General features: G+C 43.3%; 2 protein-coding genes across 3 annotated transcripts in view; one reads left to right on the top strand and one right to left on the bottom strand.

The window, feature by feature from the left end:
* The window catches only part of LOC101483126 (uncharacterized), a 137,888-nt gene that overhangs the window by 41,885 nt on the left and 79,543 nt on the right, over positions 1–16,460 (bottom strand). Inside the window, exons 7-13 of one of the 2 annotated variants that reach the window (XM_076880465.1) lie at positions 13,394–13,816; positions 12,885–13,292; positions 12,334–12,741; positions 11,756–12,163; positions 11,168–11,566; positions 8,173–8,592; positions 5,167–5,580 (exon numbers count right to left, since the gene is read on the bottom strand). In XM_076880465.1, the coding sequence (XP_076736580.1) occupies positions 5,167–5,580; positions 8,173–8,592; positions 11,168–11,566; positions 11,756–12,163; positions 12,334–12,741; positions 12,885–13,292; positions 13,394–13,816 (2,880 nt within the window). The remainder of the gene's footprint in view (positions 1–5,166; positions 5,581–8,172; positions 8,593–11,167; positions 11,567–11,755; positions 12,164–12,333; positions 12,742–12,884; positions 13,293–13,393; positions 13,817–16,460) is intronic. The other variant, XM_076880464.1, reaches the window with a different exon arrangement.
* Positions 571–2,959, top strand: LOC143414966 (uncharacterized). Its single transcript, XM_076880089.1, has 3 exons — positions 571–1,032; positions 1,279–1,953; positions 2,597–2,959. The coding sequence occupies exons 1-3, from the start codon at positions 649–651 to the stop codon at positions 2,957–2,959; spliced, it is 1,422 nt and encodes a 473-aa protein (XP_076736204.1). The 5' UTR covers positions 571–648.

A 16,460-nucleotide genomic window follows, 5' to 3' on the forward strand; every position in this document is an offset into this window, starting at 1 on the left:
TCGTTCGCCCTTGCCGGTCAACTCCTAAAACTTCCCCCCTATTCCTAAATAACCAAATGCCACATGTTGCCATTTAATTTTTTGATTGGTCGACATGATACGCTTTAACTGTCATGGTCCTGGGTCGTTGACCCAGCGTTTTGTGTTTTGTGATTATTTCCCTCTGTTCTAGTTATTCTGTGTCCTCCCCCCTTGTGTCCGGTTCGGGTTCTAGATTTCCTGTTTTGTTCTGAAAGTCTGTGTCTGTTGTCATTGTGTTCAGCTTGTGTCCTCCAGGCATCATGTGTATTCAGATCAGCTGTTCTTCCCTCCTGTGTGCGATTACCCGATTACCTTGTGTGTGTGTGTATATATAGTGGGTGTCGGTCTGTGTTCGTTGTCGGCTCGTCTGTGTTTCTTGGTATCCTGGTCCTTGGTCTGCGTCTCTCTGCTCCGCTCTCCGTTTTGTAAGATTTCAGGTTTGCTCTTTAGTTTCTCCCAGTTTAGGTTTCCGTTTGTAATTACTCGTGCTTCATTGCCTGTTTTTGCCACTACCACCCTGTAAATAAAACGTCATTCGTATCATCAGTTTGCTGCATTTTGGGTCCTCCTTTTCCTCCACACCACACGGCTCCCTCCCCCAGCCGTGACAGTACGAGCCGACCAAACATGGACCCAGCGGCATCCGCACCTCCCGAGGAGCTTCGGGAGGAACTAATTGACTCTGTTTCCAGGTTGGTTAACCTATGGCTCGAGCATGAGGGGGAAGAGTGTCTCCGCGCTGTAGAAGCCAGGCTACAGCAGCTCATCTCTGCTCACTCCTGGCTGCTGGACTCTCTTCACCCGCTCGCACAGGACTTCATACTCAACGAACTGCACCTTCACCCACCAGCCGCTACCGCTTCCCAACTCAGCCCGGCGGCGAAGATTTTGCCCGGCCCGCCGGAGGTTTTGCCCGGCCCGCCGGAGGTTTTGCCCGGGAGGAAGCGACGATCGCGCCGTCGGCGCATCACCCCACAGCCGAAGACTAGGACTTTGGAACTGCCAGCTGTGGTGAGTGAAAAGGACCCTTTTTCTGTTTTGGACTGTGTGTCTGTTTATTCCGGGGCTGTGTTTTTTGAGTCGGCTGCCCTGCCGGTAGCTCAGTTAGCTGCCCAGCAGCCACTAGCTCAGTTAGCCACTCAACCGTCACCCCCATTACAGTCACAGCCAGACCTATTAGACACTTGGTTACAATCCATAGCTCAGTCAATAGCTCAGTTGACAAGAGACTCATCCGCCTTATTATCACCTATTCAGCCATCGTTGTCACCAACTCCTCCTGCACAACAAGTTAAGTCCATCCAACCCGGAAAGAACTATTTTTCACCTGTTCATGTCAAGCAGAGAGACACACCACATAATATTGTAATCAGTCCTCAAAAGCTGGCCAGCCCAGAGACTGTGACACACTCCAGGGCCTCCCCAGAGGCTGGGTCCCAGCCCCCGGCCGACTCTGGACCCCTGGAGATTAAGAAGCCAGCTGAGGACTGTATCCGGCTGTCGCTGCCCGAGCTGGGTCAATGCTCTGTGCAGCTGCAGTCTGCCTTGTGTTTGCCAGAGGCCCGTGTGCCTGCTGGTTCTGACCCGTACCTGCCAGAGGCCCGTGTGCCTGCTGGTTCTGACCCGTACCTGCCAGAGGCCCGTGTGCCTGCTGGTTCTGAACTGTGCCTGCCAGAGGCCCGTGCGCCTACTGGTTCTGAACTGTGCCTGCCAGAGGCCCGTGCGCCTGCTGGTTCTGAACTGTGCCTGCCAGAGGCCCGTGCGCCTACTGGTTCTGACCTGTGTGTTCCAGGGGCCCCGGTGCCCACTGGTCCAGAGACTGTTTTCGCTGGGGGGCCCGAGGAGCCCGTCCAGCCTCCTGCTTCGCCTGCTGGGGGGCCCGAGGAGCCCGTCCAGCCTCCTGTCTCGCCAGCTGGATGGCCCGAGGAGCCCGTCCAGCCTCAAGACTCGTCAGCTGGGGGGCCCGAGGAGCCCGTCCAGCCTCAAGACTCGTCAGCTGGAGGTTCAGGAGAACCTAGCCAGCCTCCTGCCTCGTCAGCTGGAGGGCCCGAGGAGCCCGTCCAGCTGCCAACTGCAGCCTCATCATCCTCGCCAGCTGCAGCTTCATCCACGCCACGGGCAGCAGCAGCTTCTTCCACGCCTGCAGCGCTACAGTCTCCGGCTTCCACGCCGTCGCCTGCTGCAGCCTCATCATCCTCGCCAGCTGCAGCCTCCGAGCCTTCATCCTCGCCCGGTGCAGCATCGTCATCTGCCTCGCCTGGCCCGGCTGCAGCCTCGTCATCTGCCTCGCCTGGCCCGGCTGCAGCATCGTCATCTGCCTCGCCTGGCCCGGCTGCAGCATCGTCATCTGCCTCGCCTGGCCCGGCTGCAGCCTCATCATCTGCCTCGCCTGGTCCGGCCTCTGCTTCAGCCTCGTCATCTGCCTCGCCTGGTCCGGCCTCTGCTTCAGCCTCATCTGGTCCGGCCTCCGCTTCAGCCTCAGCCTCGTCTGGTCCGGCCTCCGCTTCAGCCTCAGCCGCGCCTGGTCCGGCCTCCGCTTCAGCTTCAGCCGCGCCTGGTCCGGCCTCCGCTTCAGCTTCAGCCGCGCCTGGACCGGCCTCCGCTTCGGTCTCGTCTGGTGCTGCGACGGCCACGCCACCTTCGGGTCCCGAACTGCCGCCTCGACATCGGCGGTCATCTACCAGGCCGCTGGTGGAGCGTCATCGTCAATATGGACGACCTCCTAGACGCCGCCGCTGCCTTCCGCGCGGTCGGCCTCCAGACTTGTGTCATCGTCGCCATTGCTGTCCGCACGGTCGGCCGCCTGAACGGTTTCCCCGTCGCCGCCGCTGCCGTGTGCACGGTCGGCCCCCTGAACTGCCTCCACTCCGCCACCGCTGCCTTCCGCTCGGTCGGCTTATGGATCTACGTCGCCGACGTGGCCGGCCTCAGAAGATGAACTGTCCTGGACTTCTGAGTTGTCAGCCTCCGGGCCGGCCTCCTGAACTGAGTTTTGTTCTTGTGCTCCAGCATGTGTGTTTTTGTTTTGGACAATTCTCTCGGTTCGCTGGAGCTTGTGTTGGTCCCTCCGTCCTCGGCCCCCGCCGCCCGCCCTGGGTTGGTCGTCTGTTTTTGTTTTGGGCTGTCTGGAGCCAGCCCTTGGAGGGGGGGTACTGTCATGGTCCTGGGTCGTTGACCCAGCGTTTTGTGTTTTGTGATTATTTCCCTCTGTTCTAGTTATTCTGTGTCCTCCCCCCTTGTGTCCGGTTCGGGTTCTAGATTTCCTGTTTTGTTCTGAAAGTCTGTGTCTGTTGTCATTGTGTTCAGCTTGTGTCCTCCAGTCATCATGTGTATTCAGATCAGCTGTTCTTCCCTCCTGTGTGCGATTACCCGATTACCTTGTGTGTGTGTGTGTGTGTGTATATATAGTGGGTGTCGGTCTGTGTTCGTTGTCGGCTCGTCTGTGTTTCTTGGTATCCTGGTCCTTGGTCTGCGTCTCTCTGCTCCGCTCTCCGTTTTGTAAGATTTCAGGTTTGCTCTTTAGTTTCTCCCAGTTTAGGTTTCCGTTTGTAATTACTCGTGCTTCATTGCCTGTTTTTGCCACTACCACCCTGTAAATAAAACGTCATTCGTATCATCAGTTTGCTGCATTTTGGGTCCTCCTTTTCCTCCACACCACACGGCTCCCTCCCCCAGCCGTGACATTAACAGCGATAGGAAAGGGGTCTTTTCTTTTTTTCTTTTTTTTTTTTTCTTTTGCTCACAAGCGGAGAGTGCTTGCTAGTGCTATCCTTAGAAAACTGCGTTTTCCTTCTGCTGTAAATACCACTGTTTTATTCAGTAAAAACATTGTGTATTTTTAATTATAACTCTGGTTTTACGTGGCCTTTCAACACAATTTAAAAACTGGTATATAGTTTGAAGTCTGCACTTTCGATCCAAGTTAAAATGGAGACTGGGTTGCTGCATCGTGTTGCTGTGTCGTCTTAAATTGGGGTCCCAGAGGGTTAAAGATTAAATAATTTCGTTTTAAACTCTCCGTGACGTCTCAGTGTTTGTTTGACTTTGGGACCTGAAGTGGAGTTTGGACCCAGAAATGGCTAATGACGTCAGACTTAAAGACCGGATAGCAAAGGAGAACAACATTTAGTCTATGTATGTTGTTGGTCAGAGTTTTTTTTTTTCTCTTTAGTTCTGATTAAAAAGTTATGATTGAAGACACAAAGTTGGGTTTTACTCTCGTGCTTGTTGGGAAATGAGGACACCTTTTGTTTTGATGCTGGTGTACCTCTGTTTAATTATTCCTTTGGATGTCTGATGAGTTACTGAGTTAGCATAGCAAGATAGCCATTAGCTAGGTATAACATAAATTCTGTGTGTTCCTTTAAGTGCTCTATTAGCTTGTTTATTTAAAACTAAGAGGTATGTTTTCTTGACTGTAAACAGGTGATAAATATAACAGTGTTTTGTAATTCCCTCATGTAACAGTGAGGTGAATTCTCACAATTCAGTAAGAACTGGATTAATGTGGCTGCTGTTCAAAAAAGACAAGACTGTGTTGATAGCTGTAGATGGAAAATGTTTTAAGGTCCTTTAATTCAGTTTTTTATTTATTGCATTAAGTTGTTATATATGAAGAGATATAGTCACTTGTGGTGATGAAATTATCATGCAACACTGATGCAAAATGGCTTCACTGCCTGAGCAGGGTTTTTTTTTTTTTTTTTCTTTTCTGCAGTCTAAAATCGTTCAAGTGCAACACATTAATCCACCTCTGATGAGTCAGGATGCAGGATCTCCAGCTTTGATGCAGCAAAATTTCCAGCCTACTTAGAAGTGATAGCTGCATTAATTCTGGACTGATAATCTTATGAGATCTCCATACAATACATTATCCGGGTAATACTACTAACAATAACACTATACAGACACCTAAAGTGAGAAGACTGAAATGTTGTGAAATTTCAATATTGTGAAATGTTAAACTGCTGTTTATGGGGTTGTTTCAATAATTGTTTTAACTTTTCTTTTAGTTGTGTGTCAGTTGCTCCTTAGTTTTTACCTAGAGAACATAACCCCAAAGATCCTAACTTACTCTACATTCTGTAGTAGTGAAGTATACTGTGTTACACATGCAGATATGTTTTTAAAGGAAAACATATTTACCTGAGCTGTGAGATATAAGGCAGACACTGAAGGAAACTCCTCAGTTCACTCTCTTCATGTGAGCAGCCTGTCAGCTTCAGTTGTTTCTTCTCTGGTTGGAGTTTCAGCACTTCCAGGAGGATGGAGGTCTTTCTCTGTGAGAGGTTTATGGACCAGACTGCAGGAGCTGAAAATACTGACTGTAATGATGGAAGGACACTCAGGCCTGTTTTAGTTTCACAATCCTTCACATGGGAGAACAGATCCAACAGGAAATCACAGTCTGCACAGGAGCATCTCTCATTAAAAGGGAACGTTCCATGTCTGCACACTGATATTAACAGCTCCAGTATCTTCTCTTCTGGTTGCTGTTCTCTCTCTGCTTCTTCCCATGTCAAATCCGTTTGACTTGAGAGTAAAAATGAAGGAGAGAAACTGGAAGGAAAATTGAACATTTTGTCAGAAGTCAGTTGCATTACAGAAATGTCCATTATCATTTATATAAAACTGTTACATTTCAACATTATTTCATGCAGGGATGTCCTGGTTCATCCCAGAGATTTGGATGTGCAAAGATGCACAAACTGTTGAAGATAAACATGACAACTTGGACCTGTTACATTACCGGCTGTGAGTGAGAATGAGAGATGCATTTAGTGGAATTTTGTTGATTGACCTGACAATAAATTTTTTTTTTGATGATTCACATTTTCCCAACTGTACCTGACATCATGTAAAACTAAAACATTCCCCCTCCAAAAAAGACATTAAGAGGCAAAACTGTGTGCCATAATCAGGGTTAAATAGTGCTGGCATTTTTGTTTTCTTGGCACAACACCCAAACAACTGCAGGTGTCCATAACTGTTGTTTGCAGTACTTCAGCATCTAGCTAGCCATACTAAAAATGAAAACAGTCACCTTATAAAACATCTGCTTACATCTTGTTGAATTTAGTTCAAAGACCTGTGAATCTCAGAAAAGCAGCAGCCCAGATCAGCTAATCACATCACTTCTACACTAAGAAACAACACTAAGAAAATCTACTGGAGCTCTCAATAAAAATTATTCTGAGATGTAATTCTTTTCCCCATCCTGAGCCACTACAATGGATTTTCAGGTCCCACTCCCCCCATGTTGAATACCAATTTAACCTCTTCCCCACTTATTTCTGAAAATAGGCAAAGTTGAATCACTACTTCAACTTTTAATAAAGTATTTTTTTTAAAAAACAAGTATCTGTACTTCTATTTAAATACATAATTTCTAAACTTTTGCCACCTCTGCTCCAAGCTCTGGCTAGTGTTAGCTTTAGCCACTTACCTTTTGCTACCTTCTATGAACTAGATATGTTTAGCTGGATCAAGGTGTGCTGACTGCCCATTTCATGGTCCTTGGTTGCTGACCCAGTGTTTTGGTTTATGAAATTTTAAGTTATGTTGCTGTTAAATATCTGTTAGTCTGCTACTGAATAGTTTAATTCTTATTTCAATTTTTTTTTTTAACATTTTATGCATTTCCTTTTTCTTAGTTTTGATTTCTTTGTTCCAGTTTGTGTCTCAGTTTGCTTTTCATTCCCCCATCCTGTTATGTCAACTCTTCTGTGCTAAGATCTTGTGTCTGTCTTTACATTTAGTTCTGGTTCTCACTGCTCATTTTTATTTTGGATAGTTACTTGTCTCCAGTGTCTTGTGTTTAGTCTCACTGTGCTTGACTGTGATTACCTGTGTCATGTTATCCAGCTGCTCACTTCCCCCAATTGCCCTCTTGTATATAAACTTAGCAAAGAAGGTAAGGACATTTGTGTTTGGTCAGCTATTTATTTGTTCTCACAATGCTTCTTAGTAATAAATTCTGCTGTTGCTGGCCAAATGAAGGTTTCTGAAGCATTGAAGCTTGTATTGAAAAACAGTTCATTACTCGAAGCGTTTCAACACAGTCATCTATGGTGACATCTGGTGGCCAAAAATATGAAAAACAGCTTGAATCTACAACCTTTAATGAACTGCTTCATTATGATTGCCCACTCTACAGAGCTGAATTGACAGCTTCTGTTTTATGACAGTTCTGTCTGGTATCGGGCTGATATGGTGAATAAGGCTTCCTTGTTTAAACATGTACCACGGAGTGCTCTCATTTTCTTTATGACTTCTTGATGTGTTTTTATTAATAGAAATAACAAAAACTCTATATAACAATGTACAACACAATCTTAAAATAAGTTAGGAGTATGTTTGCTGCCTCCATGTGATTATGTAATTAACCAGTGGACAGGTACGTTTATAACTTCTATAATTATAAATATAATAATATCTTGTATTTCTTATGTACTTTTTAGACCTGGGAGCAGAATTGCTGATGTACTGGTTTTTATTTAGGAATAGGCAGAGCGTCCTCTTTTCCTGGCTTCATGTCTCTAATTGTGTCACACACCGGTTTGCCATCTCTCACACAAAATTACCAAAACACAGCACAAATCCCGCCATTCAATTCCTTATAAACCATTGAATCAGGTACTGAAGCAATGATGTGCCAAATGAAGTTCAGAAAACGTTGATCACATGATTCTGTTCAGCTGAAGCAAGCCTCATCACAGTGTTTCTGAAGCACTGTGTTAGGTTTTTTTACCCATGGGCAGGAGCTTCAGCTTCAAACAGGCCATTACCAGCTGTTGGAAAGTCTGTGTGTTTGCTCTTAAATGGTGCCACACTTGTAAGGAAAATGCATTTGTGTGGTGAGCAGCAGAGTTAAGTATGTGTGTTGGAATCATGAAAAAATCTCATTCTTCTACTGACTCTTGTTTGGAGCTTTTGGTTCATCCAGTGCTGACATGCAGGTGCCCAATTCTATTGTAATGTACAACACAGAAGAGCATCTTTTCTTTTCTGTGGTAAATTGCTGTAAAAGCGTAATCTAAATGTTAAAACAAAATCAGAATTTTATAATATACTAAGCTTTGATTAATTTACCTAGTTTACATCACAACACTCTATATGTAGAGTATATCATGTAAAGTACAATTCATTTACCTGAGCTGTGAGATATAAGGCAGACACTGAAGGAAACTCAGTACTTCACTCTTTTCATGTGAGCAGCCTGTCAGCTCCACTTGTTTCTTCTCTGGTTGGAGTTTCAGCACTTCCAGGAGGATGGAGGTCTTTCTCTCTGAGAGGTTTATGGACCAGACTGCAGGAGCTGACTGGAAAACTGACTTTAATGATGGAAGGACACTCCTGCCTGTTTTAATCTCATAGTCCTTCACATGGGAGTACAGATCAAAAAGGAAATCACACCATATCTCTGTCAGAGGGAATGTTTTGTATCTGCACACTGATGATAACAGCTCCAGTATCTTCTCTCCTGTCTGCTGTTCTCTCTCTGCTGCTGCACAGAACAGATTCCCCAAGAACCTGGTTTCTTCTGAAGGCTCTGACAACGGAGGTATGACACTGAAATCATGAGTAAAAAAATGTGACATAGTTTTTAACTAAAAAGAAATATAGTTTTTGAACAGAAAAAGTGATACTATTACAAATTAATGTACATGCAAGATTAATTTCATATGCCATTATTGATGGCTGTTGGCAGAGCGCGGCCAGCAGGGGCCCAGTGGGGGCACTGGCCAACTCCCAGATTTTCAATGTGCTACCAGAACTTTTTCTGAAATTTTACACATTTATTTCTTGCAATATGTCCACAGAGTCCTAGTAACAGATTTCTTTCTTTGTCACAGCAACTTATTATTTATCATATAGAAACACAGTTTAACACGTACTGTATTTTCCGCACTATAAGGCGCACTTAAAATCCTTTAATTTTCTCAAAATTCGACAGTGCACCTTATGTATGAATTCTGGTTGTGCTTACTGACCTCAAATAGATTTTGTGTGGTACGCGACGCTCAAATCTGTCAAGAAATGTTTTAGTATGACTTTGCTAAGCTACGAAGCCGCACTGCTTGATGGATTGTCAGAGCATTACGGCTAATGTAGTCAGGTGCCTCCCGGAGTAATCTGTTTCCAAAACTCCATCCTTTCAGGTCCCAAGGTCAAACGAACACTGCAGCATCACTAAAAGTTAAAAACTGTCTAAATTCTTTCATCTTTAATAAAATGATCAGCATTGCTGCTTTACCAGGTGCAACAATTAAGTTTAACATCCAGGCATCTATGAAAACAGAATTTATTAAATTTAACTGTGTTAGAAGTTAGCAGGAAGTTAGCAGAAAGTTAGCTCGCTAGCTTTCACCTAAACATGATATAGCATGTTCTGAATGAAAGATTTCTGAAAACGTTAAAACGTACAACAATGCTATCACTTCCAACACAAATGAAGACACAAAACTAAACAGCAGTGACTTTTGCAGGGTTACTGAATTTGGACTAGCTGGTATATAATGATGTGCTACGTGATCGCTAGCGACACAGTTATGTTAGCATAACATAAACACAGTGAAGCTGGTGGATGAATGCTAACTTTTTTCCACTCAAAGGGAAGGGTTCCCGATGGTTTGGGACAAATGCAATCGCATGGCAGGATGTTTTAAACGGACCAAACTTCAGTCAGGAAAACAACTGAGATAATCCATCCACAATACGAGGTTAGTCATTAATATACTGCAACAACATGGGAATAGAGCAGCTGCGAGACAATTCAGCATTAATGAATCAATGGTACGGAAGTGGAGGAAGCAAGAACAACAAGTTGAATAAAGTTTGACTTATCTGACTGTTTTGTTTCACTTAATGCGCCTTATGTCGTGGTCCTGAGTCTGACGACTCAGTGTTTTGTAGTGATGTGCGGATCGATACTGAAATGTTGATTCCTCCGATACCAGTCATTTATGTTCTAGAATCGATTCTCACATTAAAATACTGATATTTTAGTAATTTAGGGTACATTTGTAGTTTAACATTAACAGGAACACAGTGGAAAGAACCTATTTCATTCGCATTGTCTACATTGGAAGGAACTACTTCCTCTTCCGCCTTTCATAGTCATGTGCAAAATACGGCTGTATAAATGTGTCGCAGCCCGTTGGCGTGCGCACTCACAACAATGGCTGAGCGTAATTGGAGTCATGTGCAGACGTATTTTACATCCACAAACAGCCGAGACGTGGTTTGCGATACATGTGGCAAGAAAATGAGGTGTTGTGGTAACACCACAAAGTTGTCAAACACCTCAGAGTAAATCCTATCACAGAATATGACGAGCGTATGTTGGGGCGAACTGAAGAGGAGGAGTGGACAGGGACAGGTGCTGCTAGGGAGAGACAGACGTCTCTCACGGAGCCCTTCAGTGCTGCAGGCAGGCAAGGTGTTCAAATAGCGCACAACTTCAGGTTTTTTATTTCTATATGATGAACTTTGCATTATTAAGTGATAAGAACAAGCAATCTGATGTCCTGTAATCATTATGACGCTATAATTTGAGATACAATAAAAGACACAATAAATAAAATACGTTTTTGTACCCTCCTGTCTCCCATCCCTTGATTACTGCTTTGTGTATTTAAGCCCTGTGTGTTCTCCTGCCTGTTGCCGGTTTGTCTGCATTAATCCCCTCCATCATCCTGAGTGGTTTCCCTGCATCTGTCTGTGTCTCTCTGTCCTTCACCCCATTTGGTTATCATTTTAGGTTTGCTCTTTAGTTTTCCCAGTTTAGGTTTCCTCAGTTGCTTCTCATACCCCCACTGCCTGTTGCTGTCTTTTTGCCACTTTGAAAATAAACATTCACTCATATCATCCGTCCTTTTCCTGCGTTTTGGGTCCTTTAATAATTCCACACGGTTCATCCCACGAGCCGTGACACCTTATAATCCGTTGCGCCTTATGTATGAAAACAGATCCGTTCATCGACAGTGCGCCTTATGGTTCAAAAAATATGGTAACTTATTAACACTAACAGAAATGTGAATTTAACTGGCATGGTCCACTTAAGATCAAAGTGGGCTTATGTGGCCCATATTGTGAAATAAATTTGACAACTCTGACATAAATTAGAAAAATGTCATTCATTTACCTGAGCTGTGAGATATAAGGCAGACACTGCAGGAAACTCCTCACTTCACTCTCTTCATGTGAGCAGCCTGTCAGCTCCACTTGTTTCTTCTCTGGTTGGAGTTTCAGCACTTCCAGGAGGATGGAGGTCTTTCTCTCTGAGAGGTTTATGGACCAGACTGCAGGAGCTGACTGGAAAACTGGCTGTAATGATAGAAGGACTCTGAAAGCCATTTCAAAGTCACTGGAGTAGAGGTCCAGTAGGAAATCACACCATATTTCTCTAAGAGGAAATCCTTTATATGTGCACACTAATATTAACAGCTCCAGTATCTTGTCTCTTGTCCAGTGTTCTCTCTCTGCTGCTGCACAGATCAGATGGCCAAATAACCGGATTTCTTCTGAGAATTCAGGAACAACACTGAAATGAAAGAATGGACCTTAAGATATGGATTTTTAACAGACAGAGCAAAACATCTGCTTAAACAGTACAAAATGTGTTTATTTATTTTACACACTAGAAAAATGTACAATGGTGTAATTTCTTTAATTTAAGAATAATTAAATAAAAAAACAAAAACAAACACACATTGCAAAGACAATAATTTACCTGAGCTGTGAGATATAAGGCAGACACTGAAGGAAACTCCTCAGTTCACTCTCTTCACCTGACCAAGCTATGAGACTCAGTTGTTTCTTCTCTGGTTGGAGTTTCAGCACTTCCAGGAGGATGGAGGTCTTTCTCTCTGAGAGGTTTATGAACCAGACTGCAGGAGCTGACTGGAAAACTGGCTGTAATGATGGAAGGACACTCAAGCCTGTTTTCGCTGTATAATAGTACAGGTCCATTAGGAAATCACACCATATCTCCTGCAGAGGGAGATTTTTATATGTGCACACTGATGATAACAGCTCCCGTTTCTTCTCTCCTGTCTGCTGTTCTCTCTCTGCTGCTGCACAGAACAGATCCCCAAAGAACCTGACTGCTTCTGATGATTCTGATGATGTAGTACTAAAACTGAAATCAAGAATATCAGCACATTTCATGAAAACTGTAGTATGAAAGTGAGTTGAAATATTTAATGCTTCTAGTATGACATTTCGTACCTTGTTCTGTTAACCCGAAATGCTGAAGTACATCAAAGAGACTCTTATGAAAACATAAAAGCATAAAAGCTAATACTTTACCTGAGCTGTGAGATATACGGCAGACACTGAAGGAAAGTCCTCCCTTCATTTTCCTCATGTGACCAGCCTGTGAGATTCAGCTGTTTCTTCTCTGGTTGGAGTTCCAGCACTTCCAGGAGGATGGAGGTCTTTCTCTCTGAGAGGTTTATGGACCAGACTGCAGGAGTTGATTTGAAAACTGACCACAAGGGTGGAAGGACACTCAAGCCCCTTTCAAGCACACTGGGGTAGAGGTCAAGTAGAAGATCACACCACTTCTGTTTAAGAGTGAATGTTTGATAGCTGCACATTGATGATAACAGCTCCAGTATCTTCTCTCCTGTCTGCTGTTCTCTCTCTGCTGCTGCACAGAACAGATTCACAAAGAACCTGGTTTCTTCTGAAGGTTGTGAAGCCTGAGGCTTGAAACTGAAATTAAGCAATATATATATGTTTTCAATGACAATCTGATAGCTTCTTTAGATGATGTTAATGTTCTTGGAATATTTAAATCTGCATAAGGAAAAAAACATCAAAGAGAAACACAAATAAAAAAAATGCTGAAAATTTACCTGAGTTCTGTGATATAAGGCAGACACTGCAGGAAACTCCTCACTTCACTCTCTTCATGTGAGCAGCCTGTCAGCTCCACGTGTTTCTTCTCTGGTTGGAGTTTCAGCACTTCCAGGAGGATGAAGGTCTTTCTCTCTGAGAGGTTTATGGACCAGACTGCAGGAGCTGACTGGAAAACTGACTGTAATGATGGAAGGACACTCAAGCCTGTTTTATTCTTATAACAGTACAGATCCAGCAGTAAATCACACCATATGTCTTTAAGAGGGAATCCTTTGTATCTGCACACTGATGATAACAGCTCCAGTATTTTCTCTCCTGCCTGCTGATCTCTTTCTGCTGCTGCACAGATCAGATTTCCCAAGAATCTGATTTCCTCTGAAGGGTCTGATAACTGAGAAATGAATCTGAAATCATACAGATTCTAAATATAATACATAATATTTTGAAGGCATACAATAATTTGATTGAGCAGCTGCTATCTTAAATAGATATCCAACATATTTACCTGAGCTGTGAGATATAAGGCAGACACTGCAGGAAACTCCTCACTTCACTCTCTTCATGTGAGCAGCCTGTCAGCTCCACTTGTTTCTTCTCTGGTTGGAGTTTCAGCACTTCCAGGAGGATGGAGGTCTTTCTCTTTGAGAGGTTTATGGACCAGACTGCAGGAGCTGACTGGAAAAATGGCCTCAAACCCTGAAAGTCACCTAAAACCTCTTTGCTATTCACATATTGAAACAAATCAAGAAAGATGTTGTCTAAGTCAGTTTTAACAGGAAACAATGGGAGGAGCATCTTCACTACATTGTAGAAGTTTGGTTCATCATGAAGTGCTGCTTTCAGGCATAAATCCATGAACAGCCTCTTCTGCTCCCTCTCCAGTGTCCCATGGTACTTCTCCTGGCTCCATGAAACTGGACCTCTGAAGCTGAATAAGAGAATTTCACATGTACAAACACATTTGTGTTAATCTTAATCTTAAAAAAAAAAATACAATTTACAGCAGGGAAGACACACAGGGTCCGTGCCATGCTGTAGTACAAATAGGTAACCACAACATTTATGATGGATATTTTGTGCAGAATGTCAGTGCTTGTACAAACCGAATTCTAATAAAGCTATGATGCTGTGTGACATATAAATACAAACAGAATAAAATGATTTGCGAATCTCATGAAGCAGTATTTTGGTCATCATAGAACATTAAAAAAAAAACATATCAAATGTTGAAAATGAATTTGATGGGAGCAAAATGTCTCCAAAAAGTAGGGATGAGGCCATGTTTACCACTCTGTAGCACCCTCTCTTCTTTTATCAACAATCACTAAACACCTGGGATCTGAGGAGTGTGGTCCCAGTCCTGCCTGATAGAGGATTCAAGCTACTCAATGGTTCTTTTCATTTTGTTGTGTGTCAACTGGTGAAAGGTCTGTACTGCCAGCAGGCCAGTTCACCACCTGAACTATTCTACTATGATGCAGTATCTGGTTTAGCATTATCTGACTGAAATATGTAGGGCCTTCCCTAAAAAAGGTCCATTGTCTTTAGTTTAAAGGCATATATAATATGCCTTTAAACTTAATACTTAATATATATAATATATATATATTGCTCTAAAACCTGTTTATAAGTTTTAGCAGTGATGATGCCTTTCTGTTTGAGCAAGCTGCAGATTCCATGCAGCTCTATACTGTCAGAGATGCAGGCTTTTGAACAGAGGACTAAGTACTTTAGTCCAGAGGATGAGGGTCCAAATTTTCTAGAGAAGACAGCAATGTTTCTGGAGTTCTCATATGTCTTCTTTACACGATCTTATATGAGCTTTAACATGTGGAGTTCAACCTGATATCATGGTAAAGTGTGTAATAGACATGGCGTTCCACTGTGGCCATTTCACATTTTCCCTCTCCAAAGTGTGAAGTGGGCACACATGCAGAAGTTCCAGTACCAGCAGGGGGAAATAATACATATGTATATATATAAAAAAAACATTTTTCTATTTATACCTTATATATAATCTTATTTTGTCGGTCACAATATATTAAATATAACTTATTTTTAAATCATACATGTTAAAGTCAGACATTCTTTTTTAGATTACAGCTCCTTAGTGTCTGACTCACTCACTCCCCCTCCCATCCTTCTCTCTCACATCAACACACAGCCTCTGAGGCTATCTTGTAGCTTAAACAAGCCGCTCCATATGAAATGTCAGTGAGATGCCTGTTATTAGAATCATTTCGTAGATGATATTTTCTTTTTCATTATATTGGTTAAATTTAGACCTGATTATATTTTTATTTTAATGTATTTTAATTAAGTGTGGTTAAATATCAGTAAAACCATGTATAAATTATGATTTTGTGTTTAACAATTACAAAATACTTTATACAATTTCTCTCATTCAGAATCATGTATAATGATGGGCTGGTGACACATTTCTTTTCATTTTGAATTTCTGCAACCAGTTTCACACACACACAGGTCCTTATCGGCCAAGGCTGAAACTTTTCCCCCCTATACTCTCTGACAGTGTAGCAATCACAATTGTTGTCTGAAGCCTAAAAAATGTCAAGCAGATTTATTTTCACTACTGAAGCATTTCAACATTTGCTATAATGGTCCACTTGGTAGTCATATTTTATTAGAACTTTACTAGGATTTTTTTATTTTGAGTTATTACAACCATAATGGACAAGACAGGGGGATGGAAAAGAAAAACAAGAAAGAAACACTGGGGAGAAAATTAATAGAAAGAGAGGGAGAGAAAAATAGAGGAGAAAAAGATGGATAGAGAGAGAAAGAGAGAGAGAAAACACTGATAATCTGCACCTGTTGAAAAGAAAAGAAAAGTAGAAGAACACAGGCAGTCATGTGATTGAGCGGGCGGATGGAAACAATTAGTGATGGGGAGAAAAGGACCCAGATGCAAAACCCCTATGAGTGAAAGACCTAGGCAACAGCTGACCCTGCCTGGGATAGGGTCAAAGGGGCCCCACCCTGCTGCAAGGCACAGGGAATATGCATAAGGGCGAAAGTTGAATCCATGGGGTCTGGCCATACAAAGCTCACAAAAAGAACATGGGCTCACCCTTCTGTAGGGCCACCATCTACATCACTGAAGGCGTGGAGACATTGGCAAACCGATCCCCAGCTACCAAGGCTAGCCAGTGGGACATGAAAAGTCACGTCTCTGGTGGCGTAAGGATGCTGAATAAGTGCATGAGGCTGAGAGCTACCGGCCCGATATAGTTGGGTTCACCTCAACACATGCCTTGGGCTCCAGAGCCAGTCATCTGGAGAGGGGCTGGACTGTCTCAATCTGGAGTTGCCTTTAATGAGAGGTGGCAGACTGGGGTGGGTTAGTATGTTCTCTGCGTGCTGCCTGTACATTGGAGTTTTTCCTAATGGATGAGAGGGTCTGGTTCCCTACACCTTTGCTCAGGAAACAGGTCCCGATTATGGTCTGCACGTACAGTTCAGAGTACCCAGCCTTCTTGGAGTCCCTATGTGGGGTCTTTGAGGGTGCTCCACCTGGGGACTCTGTCGTCCTAGTGTGATACTTCAACATT

This window comes from Maylandia zebra, linkage group LG23, assembly GCF_041146795.1.
Source record: "Maylandia zebra isolate NMK-2024a linkage group LG23, Mzebra_GT3a, whole genome shotgun sequence".
In the NCBI taxonomy this organism is placed as follows: domain Eukaryota; kingdom Metazoa; phylum Chordata; class Actinopteri; order Cichliformes; family Cichlidae; genus Maylandia; species Maylandia zebra.